Below are 12,474 nucleotides of genomic sequence, written 5' to 3' on the forward strand. Positions count from 1 at the left end.
TGTTTGTACCAATCCAGGATTTCACTGTTCGCCGCCTCAGAGCGCGGCAGTGTTCTCACTGCACATAGCTGCACATACAAGCACAGACTGCGCATACGACATATGCAAGCATAAGCACCCCCACTCTTGCACCCACCTACACACACACACACACACACACCCTGCCTGCTGGAGTGTAACCATGGAAACGGAGCGCCTGCCCAATAGGGGTTGTGATGGAGGAAGCAGAGGAGAGGGAACATGGGAGGAAGTGTATTCACCTCTATTCATCCCAGCTGTACAGTTGATGAATCAATCTGTCACACAGCAAACCTGCACTGAACACTTTTTAAAATGAGTATAGTGTGTTGAGTATCAATATAATATTCTTTAAATATTAAAATGTATATTTAGGGATTGTTTTTAGGGAAGTTTTTGCATTACAGACTGATGCTTACATTTACTTTAGCACAATGCCGTTGTTACATACTTGATCAAATGCTGTAACACACATAGAAACACAGTAACCGATCATACAAATATTTTATTACATTATCTATCACATGAAAAATGAGTGTGGTTGTGGACTATATTGTGGTTTTCCTTTTGTTCTACACAATATTTCAGTGTTTCTTTTCATATAGCTTACAACTGCATTGTGGTTATTTTTCTGTATTAGAGATATTTTTTAAATGTTTTATATACTATTGTCTTTGTATCCTACACTTTGGACTTAATGTGCGTCTGATTGAGTTTCTAAACTTAAATTGTTAATTGGTTTCTTGTTGTTTTTAGTACTATCAAGAAGATCAGGCCTTTACATTTACTTTTTGCACATCAGAAATCAGAAATTAAAAATACTTTATTGATCCCGGAGGGGAAATTATGATTGGTTACAGTTGCTCTGAGGTAAAAACAGAGAATTACAAGAAGTGGGAATGAAAGTATGTAAATATAAAGCAATAAAATAAAATTAAATGTGCATTAGAATAAAAAATATAATGTGCATTATTCTACCATGCTTAACACTAGTACTTAAGATATAGAAAATAAAAATTAAAATAAAATATATATCGCCACTGTGCGATATATATTTTATATATTATATTTTAAAACTAAGAAATATGTACAGATGTACAACTGCAACAGGCTGCATGCACAGTCGGCACATGCACACTCACTCACACATAGGTGAACATCTGACATTGACAAGTCATAATAACATTATTAAGCATTAGTAATAATGCTGCTTTATCAGTTGCAAGAGCGATTTTTGATGGTGATAATGATCTGATGTTCCTGTGTTGTATGTCAGCAGCTCACCAGGAGTTAATGAGTGAATGTTTTGGCTTTCAAATAACTTGCCCAAAACATCAGTCTTGTGCCGGGTCTGAAATTAGCACCTAGCACCCACCAAATGCGCCTATATTGTTGGCAGTGGTGTGAAAAAACGTCAGGCGCGACACATTCTCACTTTGGCAGACAGACAAAGAACAGGCACAACAGACAGACATGTCATAACTGCTTTAGATGCAACACTATCGACTGAAGAACCGCATTTGTTTTGATTGACAGTGGAGGTTCACTGAATTCTAACCAATAACCAGCAATAAAGAGATGAGATATATCAGCTGTATCAAACATGTCTGACATTATTCTTTACATTAAATGATGTTTAAATGATCTAAATATTACTGCTTCATTTAGCACATAGATTTAAAAGGTGGCAGATACAATTTCTGGATGGCAGACAAAAAAATAAAACAAAAGCCTTGCCTTCCACAATGCCTGATTGTGACAAAAAGCTCATTTTCAGACCCTGGTTGTGTGACTCTGACTGGTGCTTTTATTAATATACTACAAGTGGCAAACAACTGAGAAGAAAGTCAGCATGGGAGTTGGTTCCACATTACAATGGCCTGTTAATAATTTGCCATAAGGCTCACGAAAACAAAAAAAAAAATCAGAGTGCTTTCACACTAAAGTAGCGTGGTTTAAACAAGAACTACAGAATAAACTGGCTCATGTTCACATTAGAGGCACATTTGCCACTAATGCTGGATTTGAAAGCATTCTCTAACATAAGTGTGACTATAAACGTGTCTGTGTTATCGCTCTACTGACATATAGTCACAGACACACCCATATAGCTTATAAAGCTACTCAGACGCCATATAAGGTGCTGTGCCTCTTCCTCTCTGTAGTTCACTGCGCATAGATAGATGATAAGAGTCTGATTTATATACTACATTAAAAACTTTAGGCAGCAACGTGACCTATTTACCACCGCGTTATTAAATATTAAAGCCGTGACATTCAAGGTTCGGCAGCCTGGAAGAACATCGATCCTCACCACGATGAGGTCAAGGAAGTAAAGCATACATCCCCAAGTTACTTTCCTGTGGATGATCGACAGGCTTTTCCCCAGGAAACTGTGAAGCAGAGGTGGTGCTTCAGATCACGGCACACTTCGTCATGTGTGCAGTTCATTTAGTAGATGATAGTCTTAATAAGAGCCATATGCATTGCATTTTTTGCATTTATTGTGTGACCCTGTTATTTCTTCCTATATATTATTTATTTATTTAATTTTAGATACTGCTCTGATTTCTCAAGAACAGGCTGTATTCATTATCTTGTACTTAGAGTATAGACTTGGTAACCTGCGGCTTCAGAGCTGCTCTTTAGACCCTCTCCATTGGCTCCCTGTGGCTTTGACATGAAATTATATGTAAATGAATAATGGTTATTTTTTAACATGAGATTTTAATTTGTCATTGTTGTAGCCAAAAGTGATTCTTGCATTATACAACTGTAAAAATGTGTACCCTATACATTGAATTAAAACATATTTTACATTTCATTGACCAAAACGGGCGTCATACATCTACGACCTGGTGCTTTTCCCTCTAAATTTTACTGAACTTTAGTAGTGGTGGCTAGCCAGAAGTCTCTCTAGCTTGGCTAGCTATGGATCCGAATCCAAAAAAGGACAAGTCTTGAAGGAAAACAGTGGATTTAATATGTTCGGACAGATTTATTTGCTTTCACCACCAATGCTGCAAAGTTAAAGTACTAAGTAATTATAAATAGCCCACTGCAGAGTAGCCACCTTGTAGTAAATCATATGAATGAATGCTCATTGGGACCTACTTGTAATATTGATGGGCTAATTTGGTCTTAATAGGCTGTTCCCTTTATTCAAATATATTGAGCAATTACAGACATATTTTTCCCCCTTTTTTGGCTAATAAAGGCTCTTTTAATAGTAAAGGTGGACACAAAATTAAATGAACACCTGTACCATCTACTGAAATCCAAAACAACGATCCTGCATCTTTACAACTAAAAACCGGTGAACTGGAAAAAAGCAATGCTAGTCCCTTTCTCGTTATCACTGCTGAGGTGCCCTTGAGCAAAGCAATTAACCATCAGTGCTCCAGTGGGAGTGTTGTTGCAAGAGTGCTCATGTTGAGTGAAAGAACCCAGAGTAAATAGAATTAAATTTGAATATGCTAGCCACTGTTTCTATACAATAATCACCCTCTCTGCCTTGCTGCAGGGCACAAGGAGCACTTCTGTGCCACTCTAGACTGTGCAATTAGCTTCACAGATAATACACTCGGATGTACTTAACAACACAGTTACACACATGCGTATGTGCAGGAGCAAACAGACTTCATTTTCATTCATCATCTGCTGTTGATTCCTTGGCTTTTCTGGATCTTGACGTCATTCTCATCCCACTCAATCTAACGTCTCCGTAGCAACGGGGATGGATTAGCATGTCGATTCATCAAGTCAAGATACTGGTCTTTAATTCAGAAATGTTTGTCAGACGATAATGGTTACCAGCTTTGATGTTACGTTTTCTAACTGACCGCAGCTGCAAAGAAACAATCTGAGAGAAAGTGACATGCAGATAATTTCCCTGTACCCGTTTGTATGATTGTTGTTTGTGTGTGCTGGAGATGAATTCTCCATTGTCCCAGAGTTTCCACTCAACCACCACGAACAAAGCTGATCACACAGCACCGCCACTTTGAAAAGAACACAGCCAAGAACTAGTATTATCAAACTGAGCAATTACAGCCTTTTGATAATGAATTTTGGCTATTATAATACCTGCACAGCGGTGCCTCATGTGGGCTGTAATGTGTAATGCTAGAATAATATTTTCAGATCCTCAGCCCACCTCCACATCTCTCCCCTCATTCTCTGCAGGCACTACAGGTGGAGGAGAGCGTCAGCGATACAGAATGTGTGTAGGCGACCGAGTGGGCGGTTACTGCGATCATCTTCACATGTGGGAATCCGTCACATGGCTGAAGACAGAAGGATGAGTGGGCAGAGCAGTGACAGAGAGAAGGAGCAGGGACAGAAAAAATACGATTAAAATGCGAAGTCAGTTTGGCAACCTCGTGAAAATGTCAGCGAATGTTCTCAGTTATGACATGTGTCAGACAAGACATCAGCAGCATCTGACTCTGCTGCTGACTGACCTACTAAAGCTCCCTTGCACATCCCCGTAAGTTGCTTATTCTTAAAATTCTTCCACCTTATGCAAACTGCTGAGTTACAAAAAAACGCTTAGCTTAAAATGCAACGAAGCAACATTTAATGACATTACTGGCGCTCTTATTCCGAGCAGATTACAGTTAGAACTGCAGGAAGGTGCTCAGTCTCTTGATCTTTCACAGTCTGCTCTAGGACTAAAACCAGTTGTGTTTTTCTTTGAGGTGAGCCTATCAAACCATTAAAGTGTCCTCTCTATCTCTCAGAGAAGAAATGTTTTCCTCCAACTCTCCTTGAAGTCTCTGCACACCCCCGCAGCACTGAGCCTGGACAGCTGCTGGTCACCTTGTCAACCTTTAGTTAGATGTTGAAGCAGTTTCTGAATAATAGATGAGCCCCCTCCTGAGCTGTCATTCCGATGTGCAGCAGATAATCCACATGAACTGTCTCAAGAGTGTGATGTCTTGATAGTAAGCAATATATAACACTTTTGCATAATTTTTTGTTTCTCATCTCATTGAAATTGATTAAAAACACTGAAAATAATAATAAATAAGGCTAACAAATCTGTCTAACATCAGCTGGGCTACAACAATAAGGGCCCTGACACACCAAGCCGGCAGTCAGAGGTTTGTCAACGTCAGGCCGTCGGTGAGCATCTGTCGCCCTAGTTTTTGTGATGTGACCAGCACAGTTCGCCCTTTTCAGCTTTTTTCAGCTGATTCGACATGTTGAATCCACCTCTGAGCCAGTAGAGCCCTTTGGTGAGTAAAAATCCAGCTGATTGGCTGATCAGCTCAGTGCATAAGAGGGGAAATGGAATGAGTAAAGTAAACAAAAAACTAAAGTAGGTAAGATGATCTTTTTGGCCCTTGAGCTCTTAGGCAGAAAATGTTTGTAATTCTTTGTGTTATTGTTCACTAGAGCACAGTAAATAACACTTATTCTTTCAACATGCGGTTGTGTCGTTCATATGCTAGCTGGCTACCTAGCATCTTGAATCCGTCCTGTCGGTCTTCTGGCTTCTCTTTTTGAATAAAGAAGACAGGCTACTGCTGCCTGCTGATTTGTAGACTCATTTCTGCAGGTGCAGAATGTATGTGTAAGTTGGCTGTTGGCTGTAATGTTTGCGATGCATTCAAGTGCAAGAACTTAAGGGAAACAGAAATGTGGAAAGTAAACAAATGACTAAATTAGGTAAGATTATCATTTTTAGCCCTTGAGCTCTTAGGCAGAAAATGTTTGTAATTCTTTGTGTTACTGTTCACTAGCACACGGTAAATATCATTTATTCTTTCAATATCCTCTTGTGTCATTCATATGCTAGCTGGCTACTTAGCATCTTGAATCCGTCCTGTCGGTCTTCCGGCTTCCCTTTCCGAATTAAGAAGACAGACTACTGCTGCCTGCTGGTTTGTAGACGTATTTCTTCTCATGCAGGTGCAGAACGTAAGTGTAAGTTGGCCATTGGCTGTAGTGTTTGCGATGTGTTCAAGTGCAACTTTCTAAAGACACAGGTGATGTGAGGCGATGCAACAGTCTGCCTTTGTCGCCACTAGTTCTAGATCGACTGGGTGTGTCTGGGCCTTTTAACCTTTAGCATTTATCAGGCCATGATTCTGTAGATCTAGATCTGAATCTATGTGATAGATGGGAGTGATTAATAATAGAAGTAAAAAGGACTAGAGGAACACTGGAAGAGGAGGAAGGAATAAAGATGGAGGTAAGATGCAAGAATAAAGTAAGAAATGTGGATAAAGAAGCCCCAGGGATGGAAGAGGGAAGGGGTTTGGGAAATTTTATGGATTGAGGGGCAAGATGGTGGAAAGGGAGACAAGCAAAAGTGGAGACAAAAAGAGAGTGTTGTTAGGGCGGTGGCAAAGGGGGAGGAGTAAAAGGAGGAACGCAGAATTTAAGGCTGGAAAATGGAACAATTGAACATAGATAAATGAAATGGCAGAAGGTAGGTTCACAATCTTCTAGCAGCTCATTTTCACATTCATAACAACCTACTTAGTCACTCACACACACACACACACACACACACACACACACACACACACCCCGCTGCTTTCTGGCAAACCACTCAGTCGTGAACTGTGCCGGCTTAAAATCAAGTGTAAAACCCTATTCAGCTCTGGACCAGAAAATAAACTGTGAAGAAAACTCTGTACTCACACACATGCACATATACAACATGTGAGATAAGCTCGCACTAAAAATACTTGTTGTCTTCACTAAACAAAGTGCCTGGAATCTAAACCCCAACAAAACTTAAATAACTTCTGAATTAGCATACAAGGGAAATTAAAACCAGCAAGACTCTACAAACAGACTGCAGGCAAACTGTGTGCTAATCGTGTCTCAATTGCAACTCACTGAAGCAGTAAAGCTTCCTATTGAGACTTTGCCCCCAAATAATGAGGATCCCTCGTTCTCAATCAATTGGATGCCTGCAAAGTTACCTCTGAAGTGAGCTCCAGCACAGAACAGTTGAGTTATAAAGATGGTGAGAGATGACACATGCACACAGGGCAGTAGATGCCTTCGGGGTTAAGTCAGCTTGTGCTGTTCCAGTACAGACAGGCTTGAAAAATCTGTACCTGGAATACTGAATATATTACACCTCTTCTGTCTTGTAACTTTTATACTGGTTATTCATTGTTGCTGTGTTGGTTTACTGCACTTGTTTACTGGGCTGTGGTGGTTTTGGATTATATTTGAAATCAAATGTGTTGTACAAATTGTTGCTATTATACGAAGTTATTGGCCATTGAGAAAAAAATGTGCTTTCCACTACACTGAAGTGATTTCTTTCAAAGTGCACAATGCAAAATGGATGGGAACCTCATTTCCGAAGTCACAGTGGTTGACCACTTATAACTGAATGACCACAAAGTAAGCATTTTACAAATCATGCCACTAGAACAGCTGCACTGATCATTATCAGCGGTAAGCTTAAAGGTCCATTTATTAAGGTTTATTGAATTTAATCTCTATTTTGACTTATTCAGCTCTTTCTACACACCTGTGCTAACTCTTAAAAATAAAATACCTTGACTAAAGGCAGCAACAAGAGCAAAACATAACATTTGAAGCATACCACTCTGTTGGGACACAGCAGGATCAACCAACTTGTGCACGAGTGCATGCGAGCACAAATATGTGAAGGCGGGCACAGCTTCCTGTTCTTGTACCTTGCTTCTTCAGAATGTTCTCTTTCCTGGTTAACTAGAGTTTGAAAGGCAAGCTGGATGGAATGAAGGAATGAGGAAAGATGTGCAAAATATGCCTCAGGGATTGAGAAAAAGAAAAGTTGCTATCACTGTACGGGACGGAGCTGGTGTTGATTTCTACTGCTGGGAATACTCAAAATAGAAAGTTGGAGGAATTCCTAGATATGAAGACCACTATGAGATAATATGCAAAGCAGGAAGTTACAAAATTGACTGTATATCCCCATTTCAATCTCACCAGCACCCCTGAAACTCAAATATGGATTTAAAAAGCTCTCTCACCATTTGAAGAGGCCTCTTTCGAAGGTCCCTCTCAGTGACCAGCCTCTCCTGGTCAGTGACGTAGAGTCCGCGCTGAGCCAGTGCCTGAATGACGGCGTCGTGGCCCAGCAGGGGCTTGGGAGCGTCGCTCTTCAGGATGAGGCTGCCGGCCCTGCAGTAGAGGTCCGCAGACAACAGGAGGCTGGCCACGGGAGGCTTCAGGTGCTCCTGCTCATACTGGTCTGTGTAGAAAGGGTCCTTTAGGTCTGCTGGGATGCTGTCTGTAAGAGGGAGGGGAGACAGTGAGATTTAGAGAGTCTTCTGATCTCCTGGGACGCTCAATAAAAAGAACATGGCACTAATGTATTTCACTTGAGGCATATGAACAATTTGCACTTTAGATATTAACATGATGGCAACCAAGACCACCACAGTAGCATGTTTCTAATTTACAACATCATAAAAATCACCACCATCAACGAAATATACAGCTCGGCAGGCTCACAGAGAGGTGTGTGATAAAGAATACGGTAAGTAAGTAACACCAAAGAAAAGTTCAGATGCAAGTTAAAGCACATAAAAGCAGAAAAAAAACACTGCCTTTCACCCATTTTTCACAAGCAGTGATTTAAATTCTGTTGCAAACTGTGGAAACAAAAAGTGTAAATACAGAGCTGATAACCTGTAACAGAGTTTGGCTTTTTTGGGAAGATTTTTCCTCTCAGCGCACAGTGCTCCCTGCCATCTTTGGCAGGCCCGCTTCATTTTTCATTGCCATGCTTTGACAATATCTTGACGTAGATATGTGTGGATAGACCTTAGCGTTGCTATAGCAACTGCAGGAGGAGTGGAACCCGATCGATTCATCTAGTCTGTATCTCTGCAGCTTCCAGCTCCCTGGGAACACCCCTCTCACTGCCTGCCTCATCAAAGAGGGAGCCTGCCTGCATGTGTGTGTGTGTGTGTGTGTTTGTGTGTGTGTGTGTATCGTGTATCACCTCAAGCAAGCCCACTGCAAGGGGATAGTCCACAAATAATTCAAAAACATTGGGGTTTTTTATTGCCTGTGCCTGGTACCTGTCTTGCCAGTGTTTGCTGAGCTGGGAACCTTTCTTTATAATCCAATGCTTGAAAAGCATTGTACAGAAAATATCTGTGAGAGCCAACCCAATGCATATCCTTCTTTTTCCACGAAAAAGATTGCCTAGTTCCAAATAGGATGCTGCTGCTGTTGTGTGAAAACATGAAAATACATCTGCGCACACTCCAGATCCAGATGCAGAGCTCATCGCTGTGTCAGCAGCAGAAGAATAGATGTAAATTTCAATCACTGCCTGGATGTGTGCGGAGAGAAATGTGCCACGTGTTGACATCTTTACACTCCGACACTGCTGCCCATCCTCCAACACACACGCATGCGCACAAAACAGTCAATGAATCACCTGTTTGGACTGACCACTATCAACAAGGTCATCTACAGATGGACTATCTAGGTTATATCCTTTTCCTGTAAGTACTATATTCATGTTATTGATCCAAACAAAGAAATTTATGTTTTCTCCAGCCCTCCCCCTTCACCCTCCATAGAAGGGTCAGAGATCATGTTGAGTTGCAGAGCAGCACGCCTAGAGCTGGCAGCGTGTTCACATATTGCTCAGGTAACTTACAAATCACATTTTTATTTCATGTTATTTTTCCTGAGCCCTGATTGTGTCTTCCAGTATTCGCTGACCTTGTTGTCACTGTAATGTACCTGCTTATTAAATAAGACTACAAAGTCAGCAGTGTTTGTCTTTTGTGGCTCAGTTAGCTGAGCTTAAATATCACATTACTCTAACGACAAGAGCAGTGTTCACATCGATCCATGGTGTTCACTGCAGACAGAAAACATAACGTGCATCATTTCATCAGTCATATTTGATTGAAGATTGCACATAAAATTTACTAGTGATTCATCTTTGATTGATATGTCATTACATTTGTGGTATTTAAGGTTTTGTTTATGCATGGAAGTCCAAGAAACCTTGCTTTACAACAATATTCCAGCTGCTGTTTAGAGTTAAATGCATTGACGAAGGGCAAGAATTGCACAAACTTTCACCCCAATATTTTACCCAGCATTCAAACAGGACAGCTTCTGGTCACAGTGAATCTCCTCTTAGCTCTGCTTGTGTACCCAAGTTATATCGGACATTAAACAGTGGTTTCCATTTGTGCTGTTTTTCTAACAGCACATGATCTGCTGCACAGGCTACATCTTGCATTTACTGGACTGCATATTCTTGATGCACTCCTGCATTGGTGTAATGAGGCAGATGCATGTGAAGTATTCGGAGCAGCGTAGGCAGAGATCTGGAGACGAGCCTGCTCTCCCTCTCCCTCTCTTTCTCCTTCTTTCTTGTACTCTCGCTCCCTCCCTCTCTCTAACTCTCTCTCTCTGGAGAGCTGTATTTTTGGAATCAGCCCATTTCATTCAGTCCTGATTGAAAATACACAGAGGATATGCAAGGAATCTCATGTTCACTGGGCTATTACAACACAGCACAAGGAATAATGTGCTCGGTGGCTAAAGCAGAGGAACATCATTCCGTTCGCACTGTTCGTACAGATGGAGCTGAGTTGGTTATTTTAATTGTATTTTAATAACTTCAGTTATGGGGATCAAAATGAATAATAGAGTGAATGGGAAAGAACACAATACAAAAGATTAACAGACAGACTGTCTTGCACCTTGCATTTATGAAGACAGATTCTCTCTGTTACTAAGTGCTGTTGAGTCTGTTAAGTTATTTCGGAGGGCCACCTACATAGATGTTTTTGTGTTGTAGTTTTGTATTATCTTTTATATTTCGTACTTTTAGTCATAAAGACTGCGATCATAAACCATTGATTGAAACACTCACACAGTCAGCTTCTGAGTGTAATTCTGTTTCCCCACCTAACTCTAAATGAGAGATGTCGGAGCTGTTCGACACAGGGGCTAAGCATTTTAAACAGATTCTAAACCTGTATGAAGAAACATGTTTTTTAAAGAGGTGATTCTGCTGGGCAGAGGAAATAAAAACTCTCAAAAGCTCCCACTTTCAATTGTGCAGAGCCGTAACTTAGTCAACCGCACACTACTGTATTTCCAAGGCCTTTGACAAAGAGATCTGCCTGAGGACTCAGCTTTAGACAAAAATCATTTCCACTTCAGTGTCAGTGAATGGAGCACGGCATTTAAGGACAAACTGTTGCTCATTTTCATTTTTTAGTGGAGCATATTTTGCTTCCGTTATATGTGTTTCGAATGATTTGATGCATCTCTCTGAACATCAATAAAGTTGACTATCAAGTCCAAATTACAGCTCTGATTCAGGTAAATGACCCACATTTAGGTACTGTAATGGGAATGCTGGAATAAGTTCATATACATTAGTGTGTGGGTCACACATGTGATTTGTGTCACATGGGAAATAAAAGCAAAATTAGGACATAACACAACCAGAGAACGTGCATTTTGACCGTATCCTCAGTGCGACACTCTCTGTTAGAGTTACTTCAGCTGCGATAAGAACAAATGTGCAATTTTAAGAATTCTACATTTCATTGTTCTTAATCTGAAATGTGGTTTTGTAGCATCTTTCAGATACCCTCCTAATGGAATACATATAGAAGGTCAATTAAAAAGAAGTTATAAAAGAAGCAGTGAAAGCAGTGACTTGATTTTTTTCAATCACTTGCCGGGAGTGTTCGGAGCATTTATTTTCTTCATTTGGCCAGAGGCTGCGCATTACAGCTTTAATTGTAGCTCTAGGGCTAAGCGTTATAAAAGCACAGTGCCAATCATACCAGTTTTTCCACATTAATGGCTCAGAAGAAAAGTGATCTTGTTATGCATCTTTGTTCACTGATGCCACCTTATCAGCCCTGGCTCTGTCACCTAGCATAGCATGAATGCCAACATGTGCAGTGGTGCACTTGACTAGAATTTTAAGAGACTAAAAGAATGCAAGCAGTCCTCACTCATTGTATGTGCATTTTGAGCTGCTTAAGGGTGGAAAGAGATGCAGAAACCATGTGACGGACATCACAATTTAGCACATTTCCACTCTTGAGAATGAAAGATGTTGATGCATTATCTTTTCACTACACATTTCTAATAAATACCTGCTGCTCACACTGTGAAAATGTGACTTAACTGTGTGTGTGTCAGTAACATATAACCATTTCCTAGAGTCACAACTGTATAAGGGAGGTTGTGACAGAAATGTTGATGAAAAGAGATACTGTTAATCCATGTTGTTGTAATTTCTACTGTTGGGCAACAGAGGGTGATCGAAGTTATGTGTCACCTTTGGTAGTTTGTGTGACAGAGAACATCCATCCATCTGAAGTCAAACTGATGCAATACTGTGGTTGTACAATCAAATACATTTTATATGTTCAATACAAAAAGAGTTGCCTGTGAATGCACAGTCCACTTCAATGCCCCATTAAACAA

General features: G+C 40.4%; 1 protein-coding gene across 4 annotated transcripts in view; it reads right to left on the reverse strand.

Annotated features, from left to right (window-relative positions):
* camsap2a (calmodulin regulated spectrin-associated protein family, member 2a) overlaps window positions 1-12,474 on the reverse strand; it is a 61,352-nt gene that overhangs the window by 46,991 nt on the left and 1,887 nt on the right. For all 4 annotated transcript variants that reach the window (XM_049588118.1, XM_049588117.1, XM_049588116.1 and 1 more), the window contains exon 2: window positions 8,013-8,272. In XM_049588118.1, coding sequence (XP_049444075.1) covers window positions 8,013-8,272 — 260 coding nt within the window. The remainder of the gene's footprint in view (window positions 1-8,012; window positions 8,273-12,474) is intronic.

Source organism: Epinephelus fuscoguttatus, linkage group LG10 (genome assembly GCF_011397635.1).
Source record: "Epinephelus fuscoguttatus linkage group LG10, E.fuscoguttatus.final_Chr_v1".
Taxonomy (NCBI): Eukaryota; Metazoa; Chordata; class Actinopteri; order Perciformes; family Serranidae; genus Epinephelus; species Epinephelus fuscoguttatus.